This window comes from Eretmochelys imbricata, chromosome 25 (genome assembly GCF_965152235.1).
Source record: "Eretmochelys imbricata isolate rEreImb1 chromosome 25, rEreImb1.hap1, whole genome shotgun sequence".
In the NCBI taxonomy this organism is placed as follows: Eukaryota; Metazoa; Chordata; order Testudines; family Cheloniidae; genus Eretmochelys; species Eretmochelys imbricata.
Genome location: NC_135596.1, coordinates 17,178,681 through 17,197,463, shown reverse-complemented (window position 1 = coordinate 17,197,463; position 18,783 = coordinate 17,178,681). Strand labels below are relative to the sequence as shown.

The 18,783-nt window shown below is 47.0% G+C and overlaps 1 protein-coding gene across 1 annotated transcript; it reads left to right on the top strand.

The window, feature by feature from the left end:
* Positions 1 to 6,137: 6,137 nt before the first annotated feature.
* Positions 6,138 to 15,088, top strand: LOC144280279 (tetraspanin-33-like). The gene is made up of 8 exons (XM_077842177.1): positions 6,138 to 6,194; positions 6,542 to 6,599; positions 8,345 to 8,469; positions 11,927 to 12,001; positions 12,535 to 12,630; positions 13,309 to 13,449; positions 14,116 to 14,277; positions 14,966 to 15,088. Exons 1-8 carry the CDS (start codon positions 6,138 to 6,140, stop codon positions 15,059 to 15,061), a joined length of 810 nt encoding a protein of 269 aa, XP_077698303.1. The 3' UTR covers positions 15,062 to 15,088.
* The last annotated feature ends 3,695 nt before the right edge of the window (positions 15,089 to 18,783 follow it).

Sequence of the window (18,783 nt, the reverse complement as noted above, 5' to 3'; positions counted from 1 at the left end):
AGCCCTTATTTTGTGTGAAAGAAAATCCTAGGATTATTTCTATAAGTGGACATGGCTCTTTACAATACAAAAAGGGGAAGTCAAACAAAATACAGAATTCCTGCACCAAAGACCTTGCAGGGGAAAAGGCAAAAGCCAATACATCGGAGAACAACCCCCGATTGGCAAATGCTCCTGCCCTCTCGATTTCTTTTACTATTGCTGACTGCACGTATGTATATTCTTTCAAACTCTGTCCAGATAGTAACCCCAATGTGAACTCAACATGAATGAAACATCCCAGAAGGTAGAGTTGGAGGTTAGATTATCCAGTCCATTTCCCTGGCAATAATGGATATTTCCCTCTTGTACACTTCCCAGTGTTTTGTTCACTGTAGACCGAAGTCCCAGACAAAAAGAATCCTGCCACTTCCTTCTGCTGACTATTTAATGGTTGCATGGTGCTTTGAAGAGGCAAACCACTAGACAGGTACTGAGTATCATTTCAGAGTGTGGTGAGAACTCAGCTCAGAACTAGAGCTACCTATGCCTACTGTACCACCCTCTGATACACCGGGTTCTGGCAACTGTCAGAGTCAGGATACTAGACTAGACCACAGACTAGCCTGACCCAATATAGTATTTCCTATATTCCTTGCTGCAGTAAGAATTTTCCCTCCCTCAGCAGCCTGTTTTGGCCTTATACCAAAGCAGTAAGAAATTAGGAAATCCTGAAAGAAAAAAAGGTTTTTCCAAGATTCCCACAAAGTGTGTTTGTTTTAATACAAACTTATCTCATCTTTATGGGAAATACAGAGCAATAACCAAGCAACTAAGGCAATTTGTCCTTAGCAGGCAAAGCAGAGACTGCTGATCTTCACACAGAGTTCAAACTTGCCTCTCTGAGGAGCTACTGACTTGCTCACCATGAGACTGATTTTGTCTCAGGTGTCTGTGGATACATCAGGCTGTAAAGCAGTAGGAATATACCACCAACCACCTGACTAGGATGGTGACAGTGATTGTGAAATGCGCAGGGAGATTAGAGAGGCTACAAAAACAGAAAACCCATTAATAATGGGCAATTTCAACTATCCCCATATTGACTGGTAACTGTCACCCCAGGGTGGCATGCAGAGGCAACATTTCTAGACACCATTAATGACTGCTTCTTGAAGCAGCTAGTCCTGGAACCCACAAAGATAAAGGAAATTCTTGATTTAGTCCAAAGTGGAGCAAAGGATCTGATCCCAAAGGTGAATGTAGATAAACCACACAGCAATAGTGACCAGAATATAATTAAATTTAACATTTGGGGCAGGGGGGAGAAGAGAAATACCAGAGAAACCCACCACAATAGCATTTAATTTCAAAAATTAGAACTACACAAAAGTGAGACAGCTAGTTAAAGGGAAATTAACAGGAACAGTTAGAGTGATATCCCTGCAAGCTCCATGGAAACTATTTTAAAACACCGTAACAGAGGCCCAAACTATATGTATACCTGTAATGTGTTCACTCACCACTTGCAGTGCCTTTAGCTCTGCCAGGCATACACTCCTCCAGTGGCATCTTCCCTCATATTGTCTCTCTCCACAGCCCTGCTCGCTCCCAGACCTGCCATCTCCTCTTCCGGGCATGACCCTCCAGGCAGGTCACTAAGGTTCTGCCTTTCCAGGGAATTTTTCCAGACCTGCTTGCTAGCATCTCCAATACCCTTGCCACTCCCCAGTGGCTGGTAGGAGAACCCAGACCTGCCTTTGACACTGGGTTCCAGCCCAGGGACCATATAACAAGCAACTACAGCCCATGTACAGTCCTATGCCTTGCTGCTGTTATTCCTGGGCTTCTTCCTACTTATTTAGCTTCTTCCTGCCCCAGGTTTGCCAGCCTCCAACTCCCTCCACCCAGAGTGGCTATTTTCCTGCAGTCTTTCCTAATTGCAGCCCTACCTCTCTGCAGCCAGCTACCTGGCTTTATACAGGGCCTGCCTGCTCCTGCACAGGTAAGCCTGATCCTCTAACCAGGGCATTCAATGTACTAGGTTAATTGGGCCAGTCAGCCTCCATTAACCCCTTACATGCCTGTGTGGGGTGTAAACCCCATCACAATACCCCACATTTAAAAAAAAAAAAAAAAAAAAAAAGGACCAAAAAACTACCTTGGCTAAACGGAGGCGGTTAGAGACAAAAAGACATCCTTTAAAAATAGGAAGTCAAATCCTACAGAGGAAAACAGAAAGAAGCATAAACTCTGGCAACTCAAATGTAAAAGTGTGATGAGGCAGGCCAAAAAAGAATATGAACAGCAAATAGTAAAATACACAAAAACTAACAGCAAAAACATTTTTTAAGTACATCAGAAGCAGGAAGCCTGCCAAATGGACGATCAAGGTGCTAAAGGAGTACTCAAGGAAGACAAGGCTGTTATGGAGAAGCTAAATGAATTCTCTGTATCAGTCTTCACTGCAGAGGATGTGAAGGAGATTCCCAGACCTCAGCCATTTTTTTTAGGTGACAAATCTGAAGAACTGTCCCAGATTGAGGTGTCAGTAAAGGATGTTGTGGAACAGATTGGCAAATTAAACAGTAGTAAGTCACCAGGACTAGATGGTATTCACCCAAGAGTTCCGAAGGAACTCAAATATGAAATTGCAGAACTACTAACTGTGGTATGTAACCTACTGTTTAAATCAGCCTCTGGACCAGATGACTGGAGGGAAGCTAATGTACTGCCTATTTTTTAAAAAGGCTATAGAGGCAATCCTGGCAATTACAGGCTGGTTAGCCTAACTTCAATACCGGGCAAATTGGTTGAAACTATAGTAAAGAACAGAATTATCAGGCACATAGATGAACACAATAAGTTGGGGGAAGAGTCAACATGAATTTTGTAAAGGGAAATTATGCCTCACCAATCTATTCAAATTTTTTGACAGTGTCACCAAGCATGTGGACATAGACATATCCATGTAAATTACTGGGGTGGAGGTTGTGTTACTGGGTGAGGTGAGCAAGGCCAAGAAATTGTGCCCCGTTTTTATAATCTTTCTATGGGACTTATCCTATCTCTATGGCTGTACCAAATTCATGTCCATGAAAAATGTGTCACGGACCATGAAATCTGGTCTCCCCCATGAAATCTGGTCTTTTGTGTACTTTTACCCTATACTATAGAGATTTCATGGGGAAAATCAGTGTTTCTCAAACAGAAGGTCCTGACCCAAAAAGGCGGTGCGGGGGGTTGCAAGATTATTGTGGGGGGTGGGGGGACATGGTATTGCCACCTTTATTTCTGTGCTGTCTTCAGAGCTATGTGGCTGGAGAGCAGTGGCTGCTGGCCAGGTGCCCAGCTCTGAAGGTAACACCCTGCCAGGATGCCAGGAGCAGCGCAGAAGTAAGGATGGCAATACCATCCTATGCCACCCTTGCTTCGGTCTTGCTGCCTTCAGAGCTAGGCAGCTAGAGAGTGGCGGCTGCTGGCAGATGGCCCTGCTCTGAAGGCAGCAGCGCAGAACTAAGGGTGGCAATACCATACTGTGCCACCCTTACTTCTGCACTGCTGTTGGCGGTGGTGTTCAGAGCTGGGCTCCCGGCCAGCAGCTGCTGCTCTGTGGCTGCTCAGCTCTGAAGGCAGGGTGGCCACCAGCAGCAGCGCAGAAGTAAGGGTGGCAGTACCGAGACCCGCCCCTACAAAAATCTTACAACACTCCCCACAACACCCTTTTGGGTCAGGACCCCTAAAATTGCAACATCATGACATTTCAGATTTAAATATATGAAATTTATGATTTTTAAAAGTCCATTTTCAAAATGGACCATGAATTTGGTATGCCCTACCTATCTCCTTGTAAAACCGCTGAGCAGACTCTGCTCGTTCCACCTCACAGCCTCTCTCTCTCACATACACTCTCCCTGGTTCAGACTTCTACAAAACAGCCCAGTTTGGGGTTCTTAAGGAGGACAATTAAGATCAAACAAACTTCACAGAGTGAAGTGCAGAGACACAGAGACATCTGCTCTGTCAGCCTCTTCTAAAGCTCATCTCCCTGGAACCTTTGAGGCAGGCTTGGGATGCCCAATACATCTGCAAATGGCTTCTCAGCAATATGAAGATTGCCCCCAGCCCTGAGCCTGCTCCAGCACCAGGGACGGCTTCAGGCACCAGCGAAGGAAGCAGGTGCCTGGGGCAGTCAACAGAAAGGGGCGGCACTCCGTCAGGGCGGCACGTCTGGGTCTTCGGCAGCAATTCGGTAGCGGGCCCTGCAGTCCCTCTCTTCCTCTTCGGTGGCACTTTGGCGGCAGCTCAACCAGGCTTGGTTTGGTTTTTTTTCCTTTGCCACTTGGGGCGGCAAAAAAGCTGGAGCTGGCCCTGTCCAGCACCTAGCTGCTCACTTCCCTCCATGAGCCGAGAACTCAGGAGCCCCTGGATGACCCAATTCAGCAGCAGAAGGATGAGCCTAAGGAATGGAGACCAGGAATAAGTGAAGGTTCCAGGGGTGAAAGTAACTTAAAGGATGTACTGGTACGCCAGAGTCCTGAGCAGGGGCGGGGCCTCGACCAGAAGGGGGCGGGGCCTCGACCAGAAGGGGGCGGGGCCTCGACCAGAAGGGGGCGGGGCCTCGACCAGAAGGGGGCGGGGCCTCGACCAGAAGGGGGCGGGGCCTCGACCAGAAGGGGGCGGGGCCTCGACCAGAAGGGGGCGGGGCCTCGACCAGAAGGGGGCGGGGCCTCGACCAGAAGGGGGCGGGGCCTCGACCAGAAGGGGGCGGGGCCCTTTAAATCAAGATTTAAAGAGCCAGGGGCTCCAGCTGCAGTAGAGGCAGCTGGGAGCCCCAGCCCTTTAAATCACCGCCGGAGCTACTAGCTGCTGAGGCGGCTGGGAGCCTTGGGGGCCATTTAAAGGGCCCAGGGCTCTGCTGCAGTAGCGGCAGCTGGGAGCCCTGGGCCCTTTAAATCACTGCCAGTGCCCCGCCACCGCTACCCCAGGGCTCCGGCAGGGATTTAAAGGGCTCGGGGCTCCTGCCGCTGCTACTGCCCCAAGCCCTTTAAATCGCCGCTGGAGCCCCGCTGCTGGAGGTGGCAGAGATTTAAAGGGCCCGGGGCAGCAGCGGCGGCTGGAGCCCTGAGCCCTTTACATCGCCGCCCGAGCCCTGCTGTTGGAGCCCCGGGGTAGCAGCTTTGGCTGAGGGCTCCAGCAGTGATTTAAAGAGCTAGGGGCTCCCGGCCGCCGCTACCGCAGCAGAGCCCCGGGCCCTTTAAATTGCCGACAGAGCCCCGGGGCTCCCGGCCGCCTTCGCTACCTGAGGGCTCTGGTAGCAATTTAAAGGGCCCGGGGCTCCAGCTGCTCCTGGGAGCCCCAGGACCTTTAAATCGCTGCCTGGGGAAGCCGGTTTGGTACGGCACACTAGCTCTTGCCAGTATGCCGGACCGAACTGGCTTACTTTCACCTCTGGAAGGTTCCCAGCAATGGAGAGGTATGTTTGGTGAGGCGTACAGGCTGGCTCAGTGAGAGGAAGCCCACTCTGGCACCTTTCACTGTGTTTACTTTAAAGACTGTTTTTAAAAAAAAATTAATTGTAGGAGTCTCTCTTTTTTCATGTGGGGGTGAAGGGTGAGTTCTCGTAGGGTTCCCATTCCAAGTGCCTCTCTCCTCATTCCAGTTGCCAAGCACTCTTCCTTCTCAGTGAGCCCTACCCAAGGAATGAGGGGCTGGGACTCCAGCTCCTAGGAACCTGCCTCTCTGATACATAGAATCTAATCTGCGCCTGTTTCTTCCTGTCTCCTCTGACATCTCTCTTCAAATGGCTTCTCTTCCTCCTATTCTCAATAACCTGAATGGAAGAATGCTGCCCCACCTCACTGCTGGGCTTCTCCTTGCCTTGGCCTCCTCTTCTTCCAGTGTTTTCTGAGATCGTCATTTCAGGAGTTTATTTTGCCTAGTCAGCCTGTCCTACTGCAGCTGCAAGACAGCTGAAAACAGGCAAGTGACTTACACTAGGAAACACGTGGCAAACCTGACTGTACATGTCAGTCTTTTCCCTTTGTGCCCGTAATGCTCCCTAGAGCGCATGACCCAGGCACCAAGAATCAGCAGAGAAACAGACTCCACATCTGGGAGAGTGGTGTGCTGGCATCAGAGACTCCAGGACGCGAACCATGAGAACAAAACAGCTCATCAAATACACTTTGTTTGTCTCCTGTTACCTTTTCTGGGTGAGTCTGAGCAGGGATGGGGCTGCCAGGCCCAGGGTGTGGCTGACACTGGATGGGCAGCAAGATCACTGCATGCAGGGAAACCCACTTTCAAAGTCGTCCCAGTGAAGAGTCACTCTGGCCAGTTGTGATATTAGGGCCCTGTGGTGAGGATGTCAGGGTGCAGGTCCCTTGTTAATTGCTAATCTGCCTTTTGGTATCCCTTCATCTGGGCTCCCCTGGGACAGGCTGAGAGACCTGCTTCTCTTCTCTGGCTGGGCAAATATCTCCTGCTCCCAGGCTTAGATGCTGTTGGGGATTTTTCCTCTTGCAAAATGATGAGTTTGTCTCTGATTCTTCCTCCCTAGGTGGCCAGTGGGCTCATGGTGGCAGTTGGTATTTATGCCAAACTCTCTAAGGAAGCAAGTAAGTACCATTTCCTGTCCCTCCCTGAGTTACTGTCACAGGGTAGCTATCCTGCTCCTAAAATAGAAGGGGTTTAAAGCAGTTCTGGAGAGGACTGTGGCTGGGGATGGCTGATTGGGGAAGCAGCCACAGCTGGGCCACGCCCCAATCAGGCCCCCAGCTGGCCTGTATAAAAAGGCTGTGAGCCAAATACCCAAGGAGTCTCTCCCTAGGCTAGGACAGAGTAGGGCTAGCTAGGGTACTGAGGGTGGTGCAGTGCTGGGGAAGGAGTAGGCTAAGTGGGGTGCTCCAGGCTGGCAACTCCCCAGGCTGTAGGGCCTGGCTCAAGGCCCATAGAGGTACTGGAAGGCAACAGGTCTGAACCCCCTTGCCTATGATGAGTGGCCTTTACATTGCAGTCTGCCCCAGGGAGTGGGGGCTTGGTGATTACTGGCAGTATCCCAGACTGAGGCAAGGTGGGGATAGTGGGTTGGGGGTTCCACAGGAAGGGGAGACCCAGAGGTAGAGTTTGGGGGTGCTGCCAGGGGGCAGAACCCAGAGAAAGGGGCACTGGGGTCTGTGAGGGACATGAGGGCCAGAGCTGTGTGGATCACTAGCCTGCAGAGGGTGCTCTGTGCTGGATAGAGCTAATTCCCCAATGACGAACGGGAGGTGCTGCAGGGGTGAGTCCACTCCTTTACAGGTTTCAGAGTAGCAGCCATGTTAGTCTGTATTTGCAAAAAGAAAAGGAGGACTTGTGGCACCTTAGACTAACAAATTTATTTGAGCATAAGCTTTTGTGAGCTACCGCTCAAATACACTGCATTTTTCACTGAATGCATCTGTGGAAGTGAGCTGTAGCTCACAAAAGATTATACTCAAATTTGTTAATCTCTAAGGTGCCACAAGTACTCCTTTTTGCTCCTTTACAGTTTCCAAACTGGAGTTTAGATAAAGCTAACAAAGTGACTGCAGGGTAATTGTGTAGTCATTGCTCTCTTCCCAGTACCGTGTGGAGATGAGCTCCATGGCCCATTTCTGATTGGCAGTTTTCAAATCACCCTCCACCATGGTTCCTGTATGTCACTCCTGCAGGGTGTTGCCCAATCCTTTTGATGGATCTACAAGGGTGAGAAGGATTATTAATAACCATGTACGTTTGTCATGCCCAAAGACTGCTGAGTGTTCAGCAATAATCACTAAACAAATTAAAAATGGATCAAATAAGGCGGTACAGCCTAATGAATGCCTGAGAACTCTGGAAAGTAAACTCAGGAGGGAGCTCAGCTCCTTCCACCAATGCCATGAACCTAAGGCTTTGTTGCCTTGCCCAGTTTCAAGGCTGGGGAATAAACCTCCAAGCACAAATTCCCCCTCCCTTCAATGTGCCATTTGTATTTGCTGAGCACTAGCTATGTGCTTGGTCCTGTACAGACCATAGAGACACACATGGCGTCTGCCTGGAAGGGTTTACAGTCCAAGGTGACAAATGTGTTCATCACTTAAACATGTGGACCCAGGCCACCTTGTAGTGCAGAATTTTGTTTGGTGAGTGTTTTGTAATCCCAATTGATGAGTGCGGGAAGGAAATGTGTTTCAAGGGGAGGGTTGGGGATTGCCCTGGAAGGCTAGTATGTGGAACTTGTCCAGCTCAATGTTTTTCTGTGAGCTCTGCATCCATTCTTGATACTCTGAAGGGAAGAGGAAGGAGCATGATTTGGCTTGCACTAAGTTCTTACTTTGCCTTGTTTTTCAATCTCTGCCAGGTGCTGTGGATTCGCTCCTCACTGATCCCTCGCTGATCTTGCTCACAGTGGGGATCCTAATGTTTGGCATCACCTTTGTGGGGTGTACAGGAGCCTTGCGTGACCTGCCTGTGCTGCTGAAAATTGTAAGGCGAGGCTAGTGGGATGATTTCTTCTACCTGAAAGGGATCCCTATGCCTTGGGCTGCCCTTACTAGGCAACTTCCCGCCTAAAGAGACTGCCTCAAAGAGTGGAGTGTGAACCTGCTCCACCTGCATTAGGAGATCAATTTTTGTCAGTCCCTTAAGTGGATGCTGAAGGGGAGCACTGGCAGTACTAGCATGTTACTGAGCTAGTGGGAAAATAGCTCCCCAACTGCCTGAACAGCAAGGAGAGAGAAAAAAAACCAGTGAATTCCTGACCACACTAAAGCCATCTTTCAGAGTAGCAGCCGTGTTAGTCTGTATTCTCAAAAAGAAAAGGAGTACTAGTGGCACCTTAGAGACTAACCAATTTATTTGAGCATAAGCTTTCGTGAGCTACAGCTCACTTCATCGGATGCAGTGAGCTGTAGCTCACGAAAGCTTATGCTCAAATAAATTGGTTAGTCTCTAAGGTGCCACTAGTACTCTGTTTCTTTTTACTAAAGCCATCGTGACTCATAACTTCTGCTCCCCACCTGTCCCTTTGGTTGCACATCCAAGCAAAAAGATCTGGTGGCTTGTGCCAGTTGTGTCACCTTTATAATGTGGCCTGTTTTTCACATTTGCACCAACATTTTGCCATTTACACTATTTGTCCCAAGTCAAAGGGTTGTTTATAATATTTGCCCATCAGAATCCACAGTTGTTGCCTTTATGGGAATTTTGCAGAGACTTTGCAAATGTAACATTCCTCCAGGTGTTATGAGGTTATCTTGGGGATAATTTCATTGTGGAGTATCTTGAGGCACAGACATGCTACAGCAGTGCAATGCAAGAAAGTGTGTATGATATGTTTGGAGACTGCATGTTTCTTCTAGCTACTGATATCCAATGTGGCTGGAAGAGGTTTAGGGTGTGTTCTTTTCATTTGCAAATAACAGAAATTCCCTCTTGACAGGATTTAACATGTCCCAGTAATACAAAAGGAAAGGTTCCTTCTCAGGTGTCAACTAATGTTTATCACTATTGCTGGGTAAATACTGGCCCCCTCCAAACAATGTCTTGGAATATGGGCTTCAATTTTAAAATACACTTGCTTTGATGTCCTTGTGCGTTTCTGAGCTGACCTTCTGAGCCCTCAAGTTGCACTCAGCAACATTTGGGTGAACAAATTTCAGAATGGCCTGTGTAAAAATCTGTGTAGGAAGAGCGCTCCATAAGAGTTATATTTATGCAATTGGAGAACAGAAACAATCCCATCCGCCTTATGTGACCACACTCAACTGAATTTTGAGTGCTGGGAATCAAATGCGTGGACTCAACATGATAAATCTACGGAGTAAAAAAAAATTTTCACAACTTGTCAAATAAACATGAGGAAATTGCTGACTGCAGCAAAGCAGCAAAAACTCACCAAAGAAATTGTTTGCTAACTCAAAGAATTCATTTCCCTGTGCTGGTTCCTGTGCCGGAGACTTAACCATGCTAATGAAAAGATGGCATTTAAACTAGACTGGACAAAATACTAGAGACTAGACTGTAGGGAACAACAACCAGCCCCAGCGATGGGCTAACAACACTTGGCAAATACCTAGCACTTTGCAACTTCAAAGCACAGCCAGGAGGTGAGTGTTATTAGCTGACCTCATAGGTCTTTTCCATCCCTAATTGTTGAGATTCCATGACGGACACTCAGACAAGGCTCCTTCCAAGCAGCTAACATGGATTTATGGCTCATTACAACAATCTAACCTAAAAAAACTAACCTTTTGTCCTATGACAGCAAAGGTGTTAACTGCCCACTTCACCTTGAATGACCTCTTTCATGCATCCGATGAAGTGAGCTGTAGCTCACAAAAGCTTATGCTCAAATAAATTGGTTAGTCGCCAAGGTGCCACAAGTCCTCCTTTTCTTTTTGTGAATGCAGACTAACACGGCTGCTACTCTGAAACCTCTTACAACATGTAATTCCTTATGCTAAACAACCTGTTCTACCTTGTATTTAGCTGTGACACTCTGAGTACATTTCCCAGTCATGAAGAAGAGCTCTGTGTAAGCTCAAACTCGTCCCTTTCACCAGTAGAAGTTGGTCCAATAAAAGATATTACCTCACCCACCTTGTTGGGACCAACACAGCTACAACATTACAAAAAGCAGCTAATTGGGCAGTCACAATGGCAGCAAGGTCAGGGTATGTCTCCCAGCCTAGGTTGACAGATCTGGGTGAAAAAAGAAAAGGAGGACTTCTGGCACCTTAGAGACTAACCAATTTATTTGAGCATAAGCTTTCGTGAGCTACAGCTGATGAAAGCTTATGCTCAAATAAACTGGTTAGTATCTAAGGTGCCACAAGTACTCCTTTTCTTTTTGCAGATACAGACTAACATGGCTGCTACTCTGAGATCCGGGTGAGCAGAGCTTGCACTGGAGGCCGAGCAACTTCAAAGTGCTGTCTCTAACACTATCTTTAAAACATGAGTGCAAGCCCCATTAGCCCTAATCTGGGCTGGGAAGCTTGCTCCAAAATGCTGATCTGACTGTGGAGTCAGTGCCTGTCCCATTAGCACAGGCAATCTCAGCTCCATCACCAGTGCTATAGCAGAGGCAGTGGGCCATTCTTCTCTGAAACATTCTAATCATTTCCTTCTATCCTCACATGCAAATGAAGCATGGAGGCTTGTGGGAAAACCAGCCAGGGGGAAATTCTGTTCTCGGCCATGCCATGTTCCTCAACTGGGACTTGTAGGCAGGGGACTTGACGCTCCAGGACATTCGGGTAGTGATATTTACCAGCAGTACTACTATTAAGCCATGATGGGGAACCCTGCCTTGTAATAACACTGGTACCCAGGTGGTTGCCTGGAAGTTCTCACATTCAGCCCTCCTGCTGCAAGGAGGGCTGGGACCTGGAACAACAACAGCAGTGTAGTGCAGGCAGGAGACAGCCTTCTATGCATAAATAATCAGGCCTGGTCTCTCCAAGGGGCTGGTCACTTAAATTATTCCCCTGCTCAGCCAGGTCTTGGGCTTGTCCCCTGTGCTCTCTGCAGTGTTTCAGCTGCTGTGTCCTCTTGTAGAATCTGGAACTAGATTTTCCAAGCCTTCCTGTACAGGGTGCATCTCTGGAGTTTCCAGGGATTGTCTTGTGTGTAACAGGTCCTAAGCAGGCCCCAGTGCCTTGGGGGCCCCCAAGATAAGGTATTACTGAATGGGAAATGCTGATTTATTGCACCTGACAGCTGACTTCCTCTGGACTGTTGGAGGTGGAGGCTGGTATCATTGGTGCTCTGGGCATCAGTATTAACACACATACACAGCAGGGTGAATGTACATGACACGTCATAGACACGGCCCCAGCCCCACAGAGCTCTTGCTCTAAGGGCTCTTGCATCGATGCCGGCAGGGGGGAACTGGTTGCTCTAAACATTGTTCTGATGATCTCACCCCTTCATTTTTCAGTTTGCTTGGATTTTACTGATCAGTCTCATTCTCCAGATCGTGGCTGCTGTCCTGGGATTTCTCTTCTCTGGCATGGTAACTGCAGTTAACTCCAGAGCTGGCTGACACTTTGCTGAATTAGACAGTTGCATTTGGCAGCATAGTTGCATGAGCACAGATCTAGAAGTCAGCAGCACCCTATGTAGCCTTGGGCAAGTCTCTTCCCCTCCCTGCCTCAGTTTCCCCTCTGGAAGATGGGAACATTAATACTTCCTCTACCTACCTGATTGTGAGGTTGTCAAGATTAATCAGTTAACATCTGAATGCATACTGTAGTGTGCTATATAAATGCAGAGTATTTATACTCTGGCTGCCAACAAAAATGCAGGTCAACCTTCTTCATCTGCATTTTTTGGGAGGTGAACAGGGAAAATGGCAGCCACTTGGGTTTAACTTGCATTTGTCCGTGTGACAGGCTCAGGTCAGGGGTACCTCGGAGTCAGAGGCCAGATGCCACAGAGACAAGTCTTGGGCCCAAAGTGCAGGAAATGGAAAACAAGGGGAGCTTCTGCAAGTCATTGAATCTGCCTGGTAGATGCTGACAACTGCACTGTCTGTGTGTGTTGCAGGTGTTGGAGAAAGCAGCATTTCTGATGGGAAAAGCTATCTCTGGTTATAGGAATGACCTAGATTTACAGAACCTTATTGATTATATACAGAAAAAGGTAATTTAATAACACCTCTCAGATTTGTATCATGCTTTGCTGTTTAACTATTTCAGTGAAGGCAAATGGCTAAACAGACCCTGTCTCAGATCCTCAGTCAGTGCTGGGATTTCAGTGCCAGCCTTAGATCCTCACATACACATGGAGCCTAAAGCCAGGTCCCTGAGAGCCAGCTTCTCATTGTCTTGCCAGTGTTCAAGTCAGTGTTTCCTCCACTCCTCACATCACAGAAAGGAGAATGGTCTCCACTTAGTCTCTAAGGTGCCACAAGTACTCCTTTTCTTTTTGCGAATACAGACTAACACGGCTGTTACTCTGAAACCACTTATTTTTTGGTCCATGGCAGCAGCTGTGACTTTCACCAGGGCAGATGGGAACAGGGTGCAATTTCACTATGGGCCAATTTAGGGAAACTCCCCATTTTTGCTCCCTGTTTGCACCACAAAACACAGTTGCTTCTCCCTCCCCAGTTGGATTGCTAAAGTCCCCTGAAAGTCTCAGGGTCTACCTGTGAATACCCATTAGAGAGATAAGAGAGAGATGGTTGTCACCCGTGTTTCAGAGTCACTTATCTCAGAGCTATTCTCAGAACTTCTGTCTGTACAGCCCCATGCACACTTGGGCTCTGTGTAAACAAGCAGCTACCCCAAGGTCCTCCTTTCTGTTTCACTCTCTCAGTTCGAGTGCTGTGGGGTGCATTCCTACAAGGACTGGTCTCAGAATATTTACTTTGAGTGCCAAGACTCTAACCCCAGTCTGGAACGCTGTGCTGTGCCTTTCTCCTGCTGCATCCAGAAGGATAAAAAGGCAGCCATTACTGTAAGTCAAATCTGGCCACATTTTTATGGTTAAAATTTTTTTCTTGAGGTTTCTATTTTAAAAAATCTCCATTGCAGCACGTGGTTGGGAACTAAGGGCACACATTAAAATAAAGCCAAAGAGATCAAGTAGGAAAGTATCAGAGGTACTTTGCATTTATATAACGTTTCATGTCAGGATCTCAATGCAGTTTGCAAGGTCAGGTCAGTATTGTTATCCGCTCTAGGTTAAGGAAACTGAGACACAGAAAGGCAATGTGAATTTACTTAGAATATACAGTGAGTCTATGGAAGAGACGCAAACAGAACCCACATCTCCCAATTCCAAATCCCCTATTCTAACCACTTAACATGGTGCCTGTTTGTAACATAGCTGGCTAGATCACTAAGAACAAAGCAGCGTTCTGTTCTGGTTCTTTGATTGGGCCCATCACTATGTATCAGAATCATAGGACTGGAAGGGACCTCGAGAGGCCATCTAGTCCAGTCCCCTGCACTCATGGCAGGACTAAGTATTAGCTAGACCATCCTTGATAGATGTTTGTATCAGGACACCTGTCCCCTCCTTCTCCTCTCAGGATCAGGCATGCAGTGACTACTTCAGGGGGGAAAGAACAGATCCTGTTCCTCACTCACTAAACTCTTGCTGACTCTTCTCTCCCTGCAGAGTGTTCTCAACAGCATGTGTGGCTATGGGACCCAGAACCTGAGATCATGGAAAGCAGAAAGTCTGATATACACTGAGGGCTGCTTGGAAAAGATTGTTGGCTGGGGGCAGAGAAACCTGCTGCTTGTTGCAGGGCTAGCAATAGGACTGTTTTTCTTGGAGGTAACTGAGGCTGTAACAGCGTTAAGACTATGTCTGTACTAGAAAAGTGCATCAGTTTAATTAAATCCATTAAAAACTAATTGAGTAAACCAGTGCAAACTCTCAAGAGTAATGCACTTAAACTGATTTAAGCTAAATTAACATAAGCAAAGGTTAAGCTGGTAACTTACAAATGCAAGCTAAACTAATATCACGCATGTTGATGCAACCTACCTGTATGTATAGAAGTGCATCTATATTAAGAGTTTGCATTGATTTAAATTGATTTTGAAATAAATGTGGTTAAACCATTGCATTTTTCTAGCATAAACAAAGCCAAGAATCTGCTTGGCTAGCCCTGTGAATGATAACCACACCCTTCCGGCCAAAGTTTTCAATCTTGGGTGGCTAATGTTAACACCTAAATCTATAGTCAGATATACAGTACTAATAATATAGTGACATATGAACAATAATGCTTAGGCACCTAAACAAGTAGCCTGATTTTCACAGGTGCTTAACTCCTGCAGCAACCATGAAAGTCAGTGGGGGACACAGTTCTTGGCACCAGAACCTTGGGTTTTGTCTAGAGGGTAAATTACAGGATTTTGTTGTCCCTTCCCTGGCATTTCCCCTGCTTTAAAACCTCAGGGATGTTGCTTTCAGGTGTTAATGAATCCAGCCCTAGTGACTTCCTTTTCCCTTCCAGATTCTCGTGTTTTCCATGGCCGTGATGCTCATTTACCAGATCGACCTGATCATACAGAAACGGAAAAGCACAAGGAGGAGAGGCCCCGAGAAATAAGTCTGTTACTCCCATGAAGAGCCCAGCATGGTCTCTGTTGCCACTGGTGTGGGCTGCGGAGAAGGAACAAACTGAGATCTCAGACAAAACACTGTGAATACCCCAGAGGGTGCCAGGGCCCATGCCCCAGGTGAATAAACAGACAGTGGTATGCTGCTTGGAAAGGGCTCTTGCTGCCTGGTGGGTCTCTCCCTCCTCCCCCCCTGTTTTATTACCATGGACATATTCACAAAACCAGATCTTTTTTTTTCTGAGATTCCTGATGCTTATTCTCCATCTGTGGTCAGAGTCCTCTGGTTGCTTTAGCGATCACTTTGGAGGACAGGGTTACAATTGAAAAGAAACTGGACAAATTGGAGAATTGGTCGGAAATCAAGGTGAAAGTCAGTAAAGACAAGTGCAAAGTACTACACTTGGGAAGAAAAATGTCAAATGCATAACTACAAAATGGGGAATAACTGGTTAGGTGTTAGTGCTGCTGAAAAGGATCCGGGGGTTATAGCAAATCACAAATTGAACATGAGCCAACAATGTGATGCAGTTGCAAAAAATGCTAATATCATTTTGGGGTATTGTAATAGAGTCCCCAGAGGGCCAGCTGGGTAGCCCACCCAGTTTCCAGCCTTGCCTCCCTTCAGGAGGGCCTTTCAGTCCAGTTCCTAATCCTTGTATGGAATGGGGCTTAGCTTTATCTCAGGTTTCAGAGTAACAGCCGTGTTAGTCTGTATTCGCAAAAAGAAAAGGAGTACTTGTGGCACCTTAGAGACTAACCAATTTATTTGAGCATGAGCTTTCGTGAGCTACAGCTCACTTCATCAGATGCATACCGTGGAAACTGCAGCAGACTTTATATATACACAGAGAATATGAAACAATACCTCCTCCCACCCCACTGTCCTGCTGGTATCTCAGGCTCTTTAATGTTCTTGCCCTCTCCTTACTAGAAGGGGATTGGGGTGGAAATGAGCCTTACACCCCTCCTGCAGCAAGGGCAGTTGGAAGGGGAGCCTGGTCCCTCCCACTCCACCAGGCTCTTACCCAGGGTCGTATGAGTGCCAACAATGTCAAGCACCCTGGAATGCACTCCAATTTGCTCCTGGGTCACTTCCTACCATCCATCTCCCCACATGCCTCCAAGTCCTATATAAGATAACAAAAGAAAATGAAAAGACAACTAAACCTTCAACCCAAACTTGGCTCAGCAGGTAGTCTTATTCCTCACAGGGAGGCTGCTTTGGCACCCTTGTTCAGGAGTCCACAGGGTAGATCTGTCTTCCTCCCCAGCCTCCCTCTTCTGAACTAAGTTGCTCTCAAGTTTTAAGGTGCCTCTCCAGTTAGAGCATGCTCTGCAGGTCTGGAGTGGTGGTGCTTCCTTTAACCCCTTCAGGCCCAGTGTGGGCTTTGTACACTGCATCACAGGTACATTAACAGGAGTGTTGTTTGTAAGACACAGGAGGTAATTGTCCCATTCTATTCAGCACTGGTGAGGCCTCAGCTGGAGTACTGTGTCCAATTCTGGGTGCCGCACTGTAGGAAAGATGTGGATAAATTGGAGAAAGTCCACAGGAGAGCAACAAAAATGATAAAAGGTTTAATATATCTGACTTATGAGGAAAAGTTTTAAAAAACTGGGTATGTTTAGTCTTGAGAAAGACGGCAGAGGGGGATCTGATGACAGTCTTCTAATGTGTTAAGGGCTGTTATAAAGAGAATGGTGATCAACTGTTCTCCATGTCCACTGAAGGTAGGACAAGAAGAAATGGGCTTAATCTGCAGCCAGGGAGATATTAGGGAAAACTTTCTAACTATAAAGATAGTTAAGCTCTGGAGCAGGCTTCCAAAGGAAGTAGTGGAATCCCCGTCATTGCAGGTTTTTAAGAACAGGTTGGACAAATGCCCATCAGGGATGGGCTAGCTTTACCTGGTCCCCCCTCAGTTCAAGGGGCTGGACTAGAAGACCTCTCAAGGTCCTTTTCAGGTCTACATTTCTATGATTGTGATAGCACACATGGGGAGCTTTGATCACAGTGAGGCGATTAGCAATTGCTGCGGAGAAATTGTGAAGCTGTTTACAAGTACCAGTCTCTTGTAATAACTAATGGGGAATGTGCCAAAGGGTTGGAATTGTTTCATAATAAAGATTTCCCCCATTTTCCATGAGGTGCCAGTTCTTTGGAGTTTTAAAGCCACAAAGTCCCTGTCATGGAGGCCACTGGCTAGTACAGTCCCTGGGGGATTTGTATCACAGGCTCTGTGTTCGGCTATATTTGCATGTACTGTAACTATTCAAGTTATTGCCAGGAATGCTTTCTTGAAGAGCTGAATCTTTAGGATTGTTGTTTGTTTTTTTTTCCATGGTGCTAAAGAGTCCAATCATGTTAAGAGCTGAGCATCCAGCTCCCATTCACTGAGCACTCCTGAGCTTATATGATCACAAACCCAAACTTTCTTGGGGGGGAGGGCGATGGAACCAAACACACTTTTGCACCTGAAAACTACCAGTGTCCTTCAGCAGCAATGGCAACTTTCCAGGCTCAAGAAAATTTGGGAGCCTCTATTGGGTGATGCTGCCACAGACTGAGAACTTCTAGCTGGCAATTGTTGGAAATATGACACATTTGCTTGGAGTGAAGGAGTCTGTTTGCTGCTAACTCCAGCTGGTGAGAATTTATTGGCAGGGCATTTTCCTTCTCACTGTACCTCATGTACTGTAGAAATGTGCAATTCGGAGTGATCCTGTGCAAGGCCAGTTCTCTCACAGTCTGACAAGTATGTGAACAAGCAAATTGCGTTTTGTACAGTGTAATCCAAACTGTAAGAATCATCTTGTGCCACTGGAGTCCAGCTGTCATATCACTTTCCAAAATAAAATCATTATTTTTTTCCTGGTCATTGTTGACACTGCGTGGTCAGTTAGTTCTTGCACAATATTACATTTTTCTTGTCAGCTTCCCCTGTGTGCTGCGTCTGTCCTCCCTGTAGTTTACCTGGAGCCACATCACAGACTTCAGAGGTCACTGTAATAAATATTGTGTAAATATTGTAAACAGTGTAAATATTGACTGGGAATATTTTTAATTGAGGTGTTTTAGTAGGTCACCATTTTACACTTTGACAAAAGACTAGTGCAGACAGGGCTTGAGTGTATTCCCCCGTGTCGTCAAAACCTGCTCTGAGCAGGTGGAAAGAAGGCCTGTGCCCTGTCCGGATTCATGCTAATACTGTTGCTAGCGATGGTATCGCTGCCCACTGCTGGAATATGGCTACAAGAATTTCTAGCATAAACAAGGCCACTGAGCAAAAGGGTCTCAAGTGTGCATCCCTGACTAAGAGCACACTGGAGTCTGGCACTTTTAGAGCACCCCGGGGATTCGCCCAAGTGACAAACACTGGTTGCTGTAGAGATGGATGCCCTCCTGGGATGCAGCCAAGCCCCTGTGTTGCAAGGAGACAGTGTTTCACAGCTATCAGTGCAGACTCAGAGCTCTAGGTTTTCCTAATTTTTCTATTTGAACAGCTGAGGATTTTACTGGGTCCTGTTTAAATGTGAAGGAACAAAGCCCCACAATGGTCTGTTCTCTGGGGTGATATAGGAAGTCTTGAGGGGGCAGTTTCCAAGTGTGCTTAATTGCTCACTAGTGCCACATGCTGGGTCTCATTCCTGACACTTGTTTGAATAAAGAAAAGGAGGACTTGTGGCACCTCAGAGACTAACAAATTTA